The sequence below is a fragment of the Trichogramma pretiosum genome, unplaced genomic scaffold (assembly GCF_000599845.2).
Source record: "Trichogramma pretiosum strain Unisexual culture from Peru unplaced genomic scaffold, Tpre_2.0 scaffold7, whole genome shotgun sequence".
NCBI classification, from domain to species: Eukaryota; Metazoa; Arthropoda; class Insecta; order Hymenoptera; family Trichogrammatidae; genus Trichogramma; species Trichogramma pretiosum.
The window spans coordinates 109,657-125,532 of record NW_019641639.1 but is presented as its reverse complement, the minus strand read 5'-3'; the positions used below and the strand labels follow the sequence as shown (position 1 = coordinate 125,532).

Below are 15,876 nucleotides of genomic sequence, written 5' to 3'. Positions count from 1 at the left end.
AGCTGCGTCGTTGCCGAGCGTCGACGCACACGTCCACGGCGGCAACAACGTTAATCGCATCCATTGCTCGGCGTACACACATAATTGCGAGGAACGATGTGGAAATTCGCGAGCGAAAAACTGTCCCCGTCGCGCATTATCGTCGTCGCGCAAGGCAGAGAGAACTCGAGTTGAAAAGAAAACTGCAGGATACGCGTGATTGATACGGACGGGCATGAATATGTGCTCCACGGAGCGGGGGTAATTTGAAAAGTTGCTCAGGGAGATTATATGCAGTGTTTGTGTATATTACGAGACTTGTGTAACGCTTCTCTTCTCGTTCTCGCAGCAGCAGCAGTAACTCGCTCGCGCGCATTTTCTGTCAGAAGAAAGAAACATCCATAATCTCGTGTACCTACGTAAGTGTGTGTCTGTGTGTGTGTATCTGATGGTCGTACTACAGCAGAGCATAGAATATACTTATTGCTTATAAAGCAAGTGAAAGGCTGGAGATTTTCAAGAAACGAGACGTAACGCTCTTCCAGAATCGCTATAACGTGCCATGGTGCATTTGTATGGGTCTCTGCGCGTCCGTGTGCCTACCCGAATGCGCGTTACACACCCCGCGTGCAATGGACGTGCGCGCGAGCAACTTTTATACTTGTCCAAGACAAGCGGATGAGAGAGCTTGCAATGACGTCAGCAGTGTCGTTATCTCGGACGCACGCAAGAGTGAATGAAGCGAAATGAGTGGCGGCGACGACGATGGTCTTTTTTCACTCCCTATGGCAGATGTACACCCACGCGGTATACTCCCTCCCTGTTTATGTGTGTGTGTGTGTGTGTGTGTGTGTGTTTACTAACGCGGCTGCATTTGATGGGGGAACGAACGAGCGCGAGAAAATGGGATAAAATGTGTTCGAGTGCGACTTAACGACGTCATCCCGCAGCAGCTGTGTTGTCCTGTATCGACGTACGATTATTTTACGCGCCGCGTGAGATGTAGTTTTTTTTTGTCTCTCGCTTTATTTCTATTTCCATCGATCGACTGTATTATAACAATTAATTTACATATCTGGGTCGTCGAAAGCCGAGCAAATATCGCGGCTTCGATATTTGACATATAATCCCGCGTGTTATATGCGGGTAGGCGCGCATTGTTCAATCCCCGTACATTAAGCCGTATATGCGTATAGTACACGGCGCGCGTGCGTCTATCCGTACAAGGAAGTTAATATGCATGCCTTGCGCGCCACGGGTTACGTAAAATCGTTCTATAATATCAATATGCGCGTATAATCCTATTACCTCGAAGCCAGCTATACCTATAGAAGTTGAATAAAGACTATATGTAAGATATAAAACGAATAAAGTATTATTATTATATCGTGTGCAGCGTGGATGTGTTTGGAAAGTGGTCGATACATGGCCTGGCCTGAGAGCCTTTGTATACGCGTGTAAGTTAGCCCCAACGCGCTCGATCATTCGATATGCAATTCGCACGATCGGTTTTCTTTACCGGAGTTAGCCTTCACGAAAGATTTTTTTTCTCTCTCTCTCTCTTTTTTCTTAAATCGCGCCGTACTCTTGTGCGATTCGTACAACTTATGCATGCGCGCGTATCGCGACAAAGTGTCATTGAAAAGTTCCGTCTCTGGAGCTTTGGGGACGTGTAGCATATTGAATATCATCGCGCGAGATTCGCTGCTACTTAATAAGAGAGGAAAAGACAGATTTTAATCGAACGTGTATATGCTGCCGTCGTCGTTGTCTACCAGTCAAGGCCATCAGAGCAGACAGAATCCGTTGAAAGGCTTCGGTTGTCAATTTTTGATCATGTAGTTGGAAACAATGTGGGTTTTTAAAAAGAAAAACTACGCTTCGAAAAATATTAATACATATGTACTCGGTGATCTGGAGAACGTATGGCAATAAATCAAAAATATCGATGGAGAAAAGAAACGGGCAAAAAGAGAAGGGCAAGCCACGACAACAATAGGCAAATTGCTGTACGCTCGCGCTAATATATTTACAAAGTGTTGCGATGTTGTGAGAAAACATTGTGTGGACAAGATATAACGATGATGATGATGATGATGATGAAGCACGAAAGTTCAAGGATGAAAACAAAAGTCCCATGCATATGTGCGGTAGGTTTTTAACTCAGTAAGATTGTATTGTATATATACGTCGTGAATCTGAGCGAGACCGCATGAACGACAAGAAAATTGTAACGTATACTTTGTGCTATAATAAAACGAGATTCGCAGCCAAGTGTGATGTATACACGAAAAATCAATGTGTATAATTTTATCTCGCGAATAAAGTTTAGAATTAGTATCGTTCTCAAATGACGTTTTACCTTCGTTCACGTACGTGATCAATGAACAATTACATTGAACGATTTTTCTACGCGAAGTGTATGTCATCGGGGATGAGATCTCGATTAGTTTGAAATAAAATTCTATTACTATTCTCGAGAGACTTTTATAACTATATCTGTACCGTCTATACAATATCCGAGAGTGAGACACGAAATGAATTTCTTTTATATTTGCCTTATTTCTATTACAGAATACGTGCAATCTAAAAATTACTAAGTTCTTCAAGTACAAATAAATTTTGCTAACTATATATTTTTTATTACAGGGGATATTGCCATTTTGTACGTAAAATGTACAATGTCCAGTCAAGTGCTCAGAAATTTCATTAAAACTTATGTATTTGAAATGTCTTTTATTACTCAATATGTATAAACCCAAATACTGAAAATAATTAATTTTCCAAGCTAAATTTTTAGTGTTATAATTTGTTCATCTATGTTCGCATTCATTTCAATAAAATATTTTATGTTTCGCTACTTTAAATTATTTCATTCATTTATTAACTACAATTCGTTAATTGTTTGTTTTTTATCGTAATTTCTGACATTTTGTGCTTCAGAATCAACGATGATCGTAATCGTGAAAACAATATAAGACAAAAATTAAAATTCAAAGCACGTCCCGAGATACGCAATGAATTTGCGTTATTGTAAAGTCGGTCAATTCCATATGCGATGAAATATTGAAAAATTTACTCGTTTATGTCGAGGAAAACGTAAACGTGGACCATGGCGTGAGATAGGCGATGTATTTACCTGCACTTGCAAACCATGCCACAGTTTGTGTAAACGATGAGAAACATTTTCCTACGCTCTCACTCGTTCGTGCTGGCGGTTGTATATATATTCATCGTAGCACCCACACAACCGAGCACACCCGCGCACGATATTCGTAATACTCGCTCGAACGAGGGGAAGTTTTCGACTTTTGCAAAAGTCCGCGAGAAATCAAACTCTCGCAAGCTCGTAATCACGCGTAGATAGAATGAGTGAACGATTATACTGGCGTAAGAGCGACATAAACGTGGGTTTCTCTCGCAACTCTGCAAAAAGCTCGACTCGCGCTCGCGTATTATACGCGCTTGCAGCTACATCCGACTAGAGCAGACGCAAGCGAAGAGTAGGTAGCACAGCCAGCCGACGACGTTGCGAGAGATAGAGAGAGAGAGAGAGATAGGATAGATTTTTGCGCTTGCGCGTAGTAGTACCTGCCGGTCGTCGCCCACACGGTCTTTTTGCACCGCTTCCACTATACCTATATATTACTTGCAATGTGCAACCGCGTACGTAGAGACTAGAGCCGAGAGATGTATATACATATTGTATAGACGCATACACCTGACCTATACTAGCAGCCGGCACGACTGCCGCTTCGAGAAAGTGTCGTATCGATCGGTTCGGCCCTATGTACGCGCTGCAGTGCTATATGGAGTCGCGCTAGAGAGCATCGCAGGGTTGCTCAGCTGCGCGCGTGTTATTGCGGACCGCACGACGACAGCTCCGAGCCTCCTGACCACTACTAACACAGACACCGAGAAAGACAGAGATCAGACGAGACATTGCCTTTGTGGCCTCGTTGTTGTTTGTTGCATTATCTCACTCGCACACACGCATACATGTACATAAAAATATGTGACAGTAGCGCACAGTACACTGGTTGATTCGTGCACATACACGCCAGAACGGATGCGGAAATGGCTCGTTGTAATGCATGTGTATGCAGATCGTCGCGCGAGTCACGTGCTCCCAGTTGACCCGCAGATTTGCGACCGTCGAGCCGAGACTTATTATGATTTTTTTTTTTTAATATTTCGTATCGTCGCGTTACGTGCGGAGTAGTCGCGGAAAAGCGACCAGGTGAAAAGTCGTGCCTCTCTGTTCTAGATAATGAACCGCACGGTGTAAAGCAACCAAGGAAAAATCATAACCAATTTGCTGGCTTGAAGGTCAACAACGAGTGCATCGCGAGCATCGCTGACAGTCTTTACAGGCATATCGATAACCGACATTATTTATTCAAGTCGTCGCGATACTTTTTACAACACACACCAGCTGGAACTATTTTTAATTTCGTCGCGAACAAACGAGCACGCATAATGACATTCTTGCTGCACGCATTGTGCCTCGAAGAGATTTGCGGAGCGCGCGGATGACGACTCGCGCGTTGGCTAGCGTAAATTTCTGATCGCATCTCAGCGCTGCATAATATCTATACATTTATATATATGAATACGTATACGTGTAAAAGCGCGCCTACAACACACGCTCGAATAAAAGCAATTTGAATTTGCATCACGATACACAACACGATGGTACAAATCCATTACGTGTGTGTTTATTGTCAAGATATTCGATTAACGCTTCAATCATGGCTTGATGATCGATTGAATCGATTTCGTTATGTATTTTTATAAATGCTTATTACCCAACGATATATGCTTTATGATCTATTCCAATCAGCATGAACGGCAGCAGCAGCAGCAGCAGTAGCGAGCGTATGATCATACGATTCCCGCTCCAGCTCTGCTGCTATGCGAGTCGCTAGTTCGAATCAACCCACTTGTAACATCGCACGCGCTATGCTATATACCGCAGTGTCTACCGTGGCTTCATCCTACGATTACTACCCACCCTCTTTAATGATATATCCTAAAAATACGCATGGAATCGACGAGTTGCGTCACGCGCTTCATATATATGGGTAAATCCCGTGGAATTCACTTCTTTTCCTCATGAGTTAATTTTGTCATTGTAACATTTTTTTATACTGTAGCTATACTGTACTACTAGCTTGAAACAATTCGAATATTTTATAGAATATATTTTAATTTTTACGCATATCATTCATTTAGTTTCTTTAATATATTAAAGGTTAGTATATTCCGTAAACAATTAATTTAAAAAAAAGATTTGATTAATGGCTTTTGGAGTTACATTGAGAAGACACTTGATAATTTATGTCAATATTGGACAAAACTTGCAAAGCTCGTGCAAAACTCACGAGAGCAGACTTATTTTTGATGAATTTGTCTTTGAACGTCATAATAAAATATTGTCTATCGGTAGTAATTTAAAAATGACTTTTTATTTTACAATTAATATTTAATGTCGTGCAGTTTATCGATTATTAATATTCTATGACATTTACCCATTTATAAAGATGTGTTTACGCAGAAATGCGCATTTATCAATGAAAAATGTTCCAAGGCAACAATAGCATCCCGGGCGCTGCTATTATATTAAAAGCATTCGATGCGGTGGCGACCACCGATTTCGATGAATAATAAATCGAAGGGCAAACTGTGTCGCGACCACTAGTGTGAAAATGATGAAAACAGCTTGTCGTTGAGTATCATCCTTTTAACTACGCGTTATTGCCGCCGCGTTTCTGCTGCATTTACGCTTGACAGATTGTGAAGGTTACCAGTGCACAGTACGTCGCGCAGTTTTAATTATTCGATGAAATGCTTCTTCGATGCAATGCTCTTGAAAATTCACTCGGTATCGCTCGTCGATTGTTTCCCTTTGCCTTTAAACTCCGAAGAAAAAAGTTACGCGTCTTATGCGTTTTAAATTATCGATTTGTTGAAATTCCATACCCTTTTCTTTACGCGATCCATTCTCTTAATTAATGGGGAATTAAAAAATGTTCTCTTGGAGAACTAATGAAGCTTACGCAGTTATGCCTATAAATTTATAGATGAATTAGCTCTTTCAATGTTTTCATGAACTTTAAGAATACTGTTTGGCGTTAAACAGTTTATTGAACTTTGCAAAGTTAATGATAAATACTTTTTTCAGAATTCAGAAAAACTTCTACAATTTTAATGCCACAACTATTAAAAATATTGTACATCATACTTTCGGAAACAATCAAAATCTCTTACTATTCGATGTTAAGTTGAATAATACGGGAATTTTACCTACGGTTAGATTATTGACAAATTGGATACTAATTTCATTGGAGAAATCATAAAAGAGAGAACCGAACGAGATCGAGACAAATTTTTTTCTTGCAGACAGGCTACAAATACATCTAATCTATTGTATGATGGACATGATTTGCTAATAAAAAGAGTTAAGTAAGCATCACCCAAATACGAAAATTCTGAAGTTAGTTAAAATCAAAACCTTATCGAAAATAATTAATCATGTAAAATTGCAACTAAACAAAGTGAACAATAATGTAGGACAAGAAAAAGCTCTTGGTTGTATATAAGCGGGCTTCTGCGGGCTATTACTATCCGACAAAGTTAAATAGAAACTTTCTTTTTTGTAAGTGTGCCCGCTCCGTATCCTGGTTTAGCAGCTTTCTTGGTGAACTTTGATACACCAAGAGGAATCCAAGTTCATTAAACTTCATTGCTAACTCATTTGTTGACAGCTTGTTAGTTTTACAAGAGATTAAAACTTTTTGCAAAATGAAATCATTAACACGAGCCTGTATTATATATTCGATGTACTAAAATATTAAATTATGTTGTCTGAACGATGAATCTACAAACTAATCGTTTGAAAAAATTAAATTAGCTTTGCTAACTATGAAGCATAAGCATTAATGTGTAGAGGAATAGAACATTAAATTAATAAATAATAAACGTATTCATTATTCAAGTACAAATACATATAAAGTATATTTACTGTTCAAATACTCATCGCGACGTTTAATATTCATAAACCGAAGGCGATACGCTCCCTACACATATTACAGCCTTAGTTTCCGGATAAAGAAACACTTTCAATTCAGCTTTCCATACGTTAGCCTACTTTTCATTATACTCAACACTTCTGAACTAAGCTCATATGCGTTCATCGATTTTTCTTACTCAGTTGGCATGAAATTGTAATGAACGAATCTAGCGACGCGGCGTCATGAACCCAAGATTTATACATAATTGTAACATTTGAAAAAATAGAAAATAGCGAAAAAATTGATCAATATTACGGCAAATTATGCAATGTAAAATCTATATACTCATTGATTACTAATGTACGAAGTGGAAAATATATGCCAGCACAAAAGATACATGCACGCGCTCGTGCTAGAAGGCGAAAAGATAGGCAATTGAAAAACATGACTTGTAAATCACTTTTTCCATTAGTGGCCCAGTCTCGCACACGTCGCGCGCTCGCTATATAATATACGTGCATATAGCTAAACTCTCATCTTTCTTTTCTTTTTATCCTTACCATGTGTATGCGGTGAGAGTGTATAGTGAGATGGTATTTGAATATGCAAGTGAGTGTGCGCGCGGAGTTTGTCCATGCGTGATACGCGAGGTTATCGAGAGAAATGAAAATGAAACGACAATTCGCAGTGGCCACGTCACACGACGACGACGACGACGACGACGACGACGACGACGACCGAGAGCCAGTATACGTGAGTGTGCATGGCGGAAGTCGAAAATTTCAACGCTTATACACGCCACTTGGAGATTGATGTTTTCGCCCCGGGCATGCGATGAGCTGATGCCATTATGAACTTATCACGGCACGTTTTTTGTTTATTTTTCATAATTTTTTTTTCGACTTCGATACGTTACTCTACATGACGTCATGAAAATAATTTTTTATAAAATATAATTCCAACAGCTGATCGTTTTTTGGAATTGATTTTTTTAAAGCAAATATGTAACGGAGGCGTCTATTGAGAAAAAAGTTTAATAAATTAATAGATGCCGACAACATAAGAATGAAACTTTCAGCAGTATTACGCTCCAGACGAATGCGGAGTCGTTGCACTTGGATTTATTATTCAACAAGGTTGAATCGAAATATAGCCAACATCGATCAAGATGGGTGAATGTAAATATTTGTGAGACCGGGGCAAATATTTTTATATAAAAAAAACGACCTTGGCAATCTGAATTACGTAACAGGCTAAATAAATTTGGCACGTGTATATAGTCTTTGAATCACAGTCTAAGAGCTACAGTGATGCGTATGATTTTAGTGAATATTTTCATTGTTGTATCATTGAAAACGGTGTATTTTGCAAATTTACAATTATTAATTGTGATCTTCATGAAATTAATTCATTAAAAAATGTAGAATTTGTTAATCGTCTCCATTTTTTGAGATTGGAATGAAACATAATTTTATATAATATAACAAGAAAAAAAAGTTGATGTTTCCAGACAAAAAAGTTTTGCGAAAATGCAACGATCTGTTCCACATTTTGTTAGCATAAATTTAACAAACGATACACGCACGATACTAGAAAAAGTTGATTATCAAGAATCACAAATTTTTTGTTTATTAAGACTTTTTTCTCAAAGTTGAATACGCAGAAAAATTGGACAAACGAGTATTTCTCTGGATGTAAACGTGTCATAAAAAGCTGTGGAGGAAACTGAAAATCCGCTTGGAAAATAGCACGTGTCAGCCTTACTCTCTCCTCTTTTGCACTGTCGCCAGTATTTTCTCCTATTGTTGGTATATTTGCAACACTCGAATTGCAGCGCGAAGAGAGCAAAGAAAGCGCGAGTACAATAATGCACGGATATAATAATTTGCGCGCATATATGCGCGCTTCGTATAACATTATGTACATTTTAAAACATTTGACCTTCCTTGTGGCGGCGGCATCGGCATCGACAGCAGTAAGTGAAAACGCGACAGTTCGTTAGTAGGATAAATCTACAATATAGGTGAATAGAACGCCAAGACGTCATCACTCGCTCGCTCGCTCGCGAGAAAGAGAGAGATTACGTTTTCCTTTTTGCATGAGATAGAGAAATCGCCGCTGCACTCGAGTGTTCATAGAAAATACGTATGTGCACACTTTTAAATGTGCGATAAGGCGCGTGACTGCATTACGCTTTGGCACAAATAATTTTGGCCCTTGCGAGAGGGGAGCAACTCGATTCTTTCGTAGATCGTTGCCCACGCGACTGGCGCCGGGAGAGTGTCAAGTCGCGCGTGTGTGTGCACACACACACACAGACATATGAAAATTTGGCAAGAGATAGAAATATACATGTTTGCTAGCGTTTCGCAATGATATAGTCGAATGACCGCTACAAACACATTACTGCTTTTATTAACATTTATAGACGAGTGAGCCGCTAATGTATTATAAGTCGGCTATCGATTTTGAAAAAAATAATTTTTTTTAACTTCGACGAGAGGCAACTACAATAATTACACTTGTTCAGAATAACGATCAATTTTGTGAAATTGAGCAAAATATAGCTTTCTGTAGGTTGCTGCTGCATATTACATAATAGCGAGCGCACATTCACACATAATGTGTCCGACTGGTAAAATAATTATTTTTTAGCCGTGCGCGTTCTACACGACGATCAGAATCGTGAATCGAAGGGTTCCTTCTTATATTTCGCAATTCGCTTCCTATTGCCGCTTGCAACTATACTACTCAATTTTGATTTGATACAAAGTCGGCAATGACATAAGCGGAAATTTAAAATATCCATAACCCTTTCTCTTGTGTACAGGATAGCCTTCGTGAATGAAAGACCTTTACCGATCGAGTCCCGAGACTCGCTACCGTATAAAGGCAATCGAAGCAAAAAAAGTGGAAGTGGCAGTCGAGAAGAAAATATAGCGGAGGTAGAAATGCAGCAGTGGACAGTTTGCAGAATCTACCTCTATAGGTGGTAAAACTATTAAAGAACGCGCATCGATATATGTGAGCAGTGGTATCGGTGAGCAGTTTTTTTGGGATGACAAGGTGAGGCTGAAGCAGAAGACTAAACGCATCGATTGACAATGAAATTATACCGTGGGCTACGAGCTCACACGTATCGAAGCTTGCCTATCGAAGATCGAGCACAAATAGTCCAATATGTTAAAATATTACGTTTCGGCCGGTATTTAATATTTGCCGCTCTTTTGGCAATCGTCCATTCGGTCAGATCCGTAAATTTATAAGCGATAAAAGTGATATGTTTGTGGTCGGTTTATATACAATTAATCAAAATTCTTAAATGTATGCTTGAGAAGACGGCAACACCATACTTGGATATGGGGAGAGCAGGCGCATATACAGTACAGTACGCCTCTTTCTCTCTGACGTAGGTTCAACGTCGTCAAAGGCGTCTTCGTCAATCGCGTTAAGAACAAAATGAACAGAGAAAGAGAGAGAGAGAGAGGGAGAGGGGACGTTCCGGTTGCGCGAAAACTATGTTCTCTTTCTCTCTTGAGTTACAGCCGGTTGTTGCACTCGAGAGCTCGAGCTGCAACGCTGCTCGAGCCTATTCTTTCTGGGCACTTTATAGCAGCAACAGCAGCTCAACGTCTAATGCTTCAAAGATTAAATACGCTTTAGTATGCTCGTACACGTTATTTTAGATTGAGTATTTTTGGCCACGTGTATACGAGCACATCGAGGAGAGACCTTATCGAACCGAACGACTTTTCTTTTTTGATTCGTGCGTTGTACGCTGCTCCACACTGCTTTTTTCCGTGAAATTATTTTTAAAAGCTCGATTATAAGTCGGCTGTTATTTTTGGACGCGAAAAACAATGAAATATGTATATGAGGCCACAGCGCGAAATTCCATTGCACACGCTCTCTTTTAGACGCTTGCGCTGGTACCTATATATAATATGCATTCGCACTCGGTCGAATGTAACTAAGAAAAAAAATACAACGAGGTCACTTTCCCTGAAAATGAAATCGCGCACCGAGCTAGGCCAGCGCAGCAGCGCGCACATTCGCGTTTAATGAGAGCCGCGTCGCAACTTACCGCCGATGCAGAATTTCAATAATACAGCGATTTTTCAATACACTCCTTGAGCATGAACAATGACTTTTCGTTAACTCGCATTAGCTACGTAACTCTCTTTTTTTTTTTTTTAGCTTTTCTATCGTCGGTGTTCGCGATCGTGTACACGGCAAGTGCGGCAATACCGGAGATGAATAATGCTTTTGTTCTATTACACCGAGTGTACAGGTTGTATATATGCGCGTGGTTGGTGCAAACTGCAAACTACAAACCCATGTGCGCGCACCCGCCTGACGTCACTCGAGTAGTAATTTTCTATGAATACTCAATGTACCAGAAATATTCGAGAGATAGAGAGAGAAAATGACCCAAGAATTAGTTAAATTTTATAGATCGAGGCAAGATAGCTATAAAACAAAACCATATACTTTTAAGTACAGCTCTATGCGCACAATACTGGTAACAAAATATTCCAAAAGTGTTTTCACTGTGAATACAAATTAACTGCGTTCGATGTACTCAAATCAATATTATTGTAGCAATCACAAAAAATTACGATTCAGCATTGAGCTATCTAAATCGACGTGACATATCGTAAGCAGCTCTATATGTACACTCTAATTGAGGGAAAGAGTCTATCTGAAACTCACACGTAATGAACGATAGAAATTGATGATGAAAAAACATCCAACAAGTACAATGTCCTTTCAATTATAGGCCAATGTTCTTTAGCAGCGAGTGACGACTATCCTCTCTCTCTCCCTCTTTCTCGTTCCTCTGCGCGTGTGCGTGTTCCAATGACGACTATTGCACGTCACAGCACACGTCGGTGCTATAAAACCGAGCTAGACTTCTGTCAATAATATAGATCGTTACGGCGTTTTTGTAGCCAAAACATATGTTAGTAGGCGATAATATCGTTTGTACAACTGCATTTCTAAGCTGAATTTTTGTTCTCGCAGCTGAATGTAAGCGACGAGCTGATAAGTCCATTGACAATGCATATGTGTAGCTCGCGAGCAAATTTTATGAAAATTACTCAGGGATAGACAAGTAACGTCACCGATCGATGAATAGAAAAATATCTCAAAACATGTATATTTTTTGATGCTGAAAATATCGTTAATGCGAATAGCTAACTGGTTGAAGATGAGGAAATTGTTTTCGTCTATAGGCGGCATTTTATGTCCACGTCGTTGTTCGGTTTCGCGTGTATGAATGAAAATTTACGCGCGAATATGATGTAACGACCTACGCGTAAGTATATGTTCAGAAGTTATCCCCCCAAAAGACAATGGGATATTCTCTCGTGAACATATGTGCTATCATAGAGGCGACGTTTCCACGTTGCTAAGAAGCTGCTTATTACCAAGCCTGGAACGTGAAAATATTTATACTCTTTTACAAGTTGTTGCCGCGTTGGTTTCGCAAGTAAAAATTCATACCTTCGTGCAAGACGTGTATCAGTTTCGCACGAGTCATTTTCGAAGGAGGTGACAATTTACAACTGACATTTATTTTTATATTTTCGTGTCAATAACGCGCATACGCACGTGTAGCAGGAACGCCATATGGTGAGACTATGTCGCTGGAGCTTTTTTCCACGCGTCTATATACGCACAAGCTCGAAACGAGAGCAGCGAAAGCTCTGACTCATCGTCATCATTTTATGCAATCTAATTGCACACAGCGACACATATTATTATTTACAAGGCTAGGCGATGAAGCGATAAGACGACGTACTCCATTGAGCTTTGCGTATCTAAAAATACACACAAAAGCTCGCGCGAAACCGGATTTTTTATTTTTCATCGAAATGGAATTTATATCCTATAGTCTTTCTCTTTTATACAGCTGATAAAGAAAGCCGCATTAAAAGTGTTCAAGTTAAGCTTATCTTCCTAATGAAGCGGCTTAAACGAACAGAAACGACGCACGATTAAGCCCAATGTAAGCCACAATCTTTAATGAATCGAATCGTTGATTAATTTACTATGCGCTGACCATGAAAAGTGAGCTGCTTGTTAAATACTGCTTTGCTATGCTTACATTTAAATTTTAGGATACACTATGAGAGAAATCAAAACTCAGGTTCCATATGTTTTCAATATTTCGAGACTCCAGTGAGCTTGACAGCTATAATGATAATACAAGGAAGAGATCATAGATGAGGAAGAAAATGTTGAAACGAGTGAAAAGATCGGACACGGATTCAGAGTGAATCGCGCAACTGTCATTGAGTTTGTACATGGAAGTAAAAAGAAATGCATGTATACAAAATCTATCCAAACGACATAAGGGGCAACTCCAAAATTCAAGAAAGAGCAACTTACGCTAATGCTAAGCTGTTGCCACTGCTGTTGCAACGATGACACGAGAGGATAGGAAGCGATTCGACCTTGTTGAGCTAAACTCTCAAGCTATATATTGTGTACATTCACACATTGTGTGTACACACGTATGCACAAAGTACGTATTTGCCTGCACTCGTGATTTTTTCACATCACGAGCTGTCCAAGTCAAATGCACGAGCAGATAATTGAGGCTTTCCTTTTTCGAAATGTTTAATTCGTATTAAGCGCAACGGGAAAGAGGAAAAAATAAGCACGAGGGAGCTTGCGAATGATTTTCTGTCGACTGTAGAACGTAATGTGTACAACTAACATCGATAAAATACGCCTATACACTTGTTGAGTACAGGAGCGTCTCGAACGTAAAGTCTTCACTCTCTTGTGCATTACTGTCTATTGCAACAGACAAATTGTAAGGATACACTGAATAACGAAGGGTTTCCACTTTAGATTTTTTTTTCTCTTTAATTTCGCAGGCGAGTTATTGGAGGTTCGTTCCGTATCGGCCAACAACTGAACAACGTCATTGTACAAAGTAATTTGTTTTATACATACAATCTATTAGTTCAATTAAGTTTTTTTATTATGATTTTATAAAAATACGAAATGATGGAATCAAAATTAATTTGCGCAAATGGCACACGGCATCTTGGCTTTGCATGCAAGTAATTGCAAATTACAAGTGGAAAATTAACGAGTTTGACTGAATTTCGCAGCATTCATATGACTAATACGGAGCGTCAGCGTTTTTCTATTTTCATTCTTTTTTCCATATGCGACAAGTGCATATGTACGTATGTGTGTGTGTGTGTGTGTGTGTGTGTGTGCTTACGCTAAGTCAGCGTGTTACGTCATATAAGCACAAATCAACAATCGCCTAAGTAGTATACATACTGGCTGGTTCACGCTAAAATTTTGTCGCATTATTTTCTTAATAACCTTGTCAACTGGCGTACATCGAGCGTACAATTGGCGTCTCGTCGAGTTACCAACAAAAATAAGAAAAAAGGGCTGATGTAAAGCCTAGCTTCAAGTATAAGTACTAAAGCTTGTGACTTTTTTTATATACGAGCCGATTGTGCGGGTGCGTAACACGAGATCGGTGACTCCCCGCGATCAATCGATATTTATAATGTGCACATAAGCAATGTAACAAAACGTCCGTATGCTGGGAGCTAGGTGCAGCATGTGTATTGTATATTTTACAATTTTTTTTTTTGAAATAATTTTTTTATAATTTATTTTTATACTTTTCCGGCTAGGAGTTACAGCACCTCTTGATCAGCTGATGAATGTGTAACTCACATGGATGTATACTCGAGTAAATTACAACCGGCGAGCTGCGTCAATCAACCGATCGCATCTTATCATTTCTTGCGTTTGTTTCTGCGCTGTGGGCACGCTGCATCATTGAGCATCCATATGCTCGCAATCTACTCAATTGACAGCGGTGTAGAGCGCGAGTCGTTATTATATGACAATGATTCCCGGAGTGTAATTCCTCCTGGAGGTTGATTAGCTCGAACCAGCAGGGACATCCCCGATGCTTGTTTGTTGTTTTTTCACCGGTCGTATCTTATTCCGAGAACGCGACGGCGGCTGTTTGGTAAAGTAAAATTTTTACACGCTGCGATATGCGAAACCGGAGCTGCGAGTCCGTTAGCGATACTTCCGCGCGCGGAAAAGTCGCGAGAATTACGTGCGAGAATAAAAGTCGCGCGTTCGAAATGCAAATCACTGATATATAGTCACGATATATCGCGACGCGTGAATACGATAGGAAAAGTAGATGCTGCGCCAATAGTTTTGCCGAGGCTCGTCGCGCTTCAAGCTCGCGAATTATTGATCGTCGCACTTTACATATGTCTAGCGAGATTTTGTGATTTAAAAATATTCAGCATCGAATCACGCTCGCTTCTCGATTATGCTCCGTGAATTGAGCAAGACAGCGCAAGTATGACAATGCACCGTTCTATTAGCCGGACTCGATTACGACGACGATGACACTCCGTCGCAGTATAAAGTCTGAAATTGTTTTCCGTCCACACACTCTCTATACGGAGCAACGGCGTGACCCTTTTGATTGCGCGTACAGTACCCATTTATGTATGCGTGTGTGTATGCATTTCTCACTCTCGAGCAGTAGTGCATAAGCAGCAGCAGTGCGAGTGCGTAAGCTCGCTACTATTCCCCGGCTTAAGTGGTACTTATCCATCAGTCCTTATAATAACATTAATTTCGTCAGATATTGCAGCGTCTCTCTTTCTCTCTTGCCAGAAATTGCCAACACTTTTGTAAACGCGTGCTGCAAATAGTGCGTTTGACGAGTAACGACGCGGAAATATGTACCTGCTAAGTACTAGTTTTTTTTTCTCTACTTTCATTGGTAGTACTCGAGCTAGTGAGGTCCCTCTTACTTTGTACGCTCGTCGATTGACTTTATCGGATTACGCTCGTAAGAATAGGATCA

The 15,876-nt window shown here is 39.9% G+C and overlaps 1 protein-coding gene across 2 annotated transcripts in view; it reads right to left on the bottom strand.

Annotated features, from left to right (window-relative positions):
* The window catches only part of LOC106656271, a 35,867-nt gene that overhangs the window by 9,171 nt on the left and 10,820 nt on the right, over window positions 1-15,876 (bottom strand). Inside the window, exon 1 of one of the 2 annotated variants that reach the window (XM_014377127.2) lies at window positions 3,119-3,423. The exons of the other annotated variant lie outside the window; for it this stretch is intronic. Within the exon in view, the coding sequence (XP_014232613.1) occupies window positions 3,119-3,165 (47 nt within the window). The 5' untranslated portion in view covers window positions 3,166-3,423. Of the gene's footprint in view, window positions 1-3,118; window positions 3,424-15,876 lie in introns of those variants that run through there. 2 annotated transcript variants of the gene reach the window in all.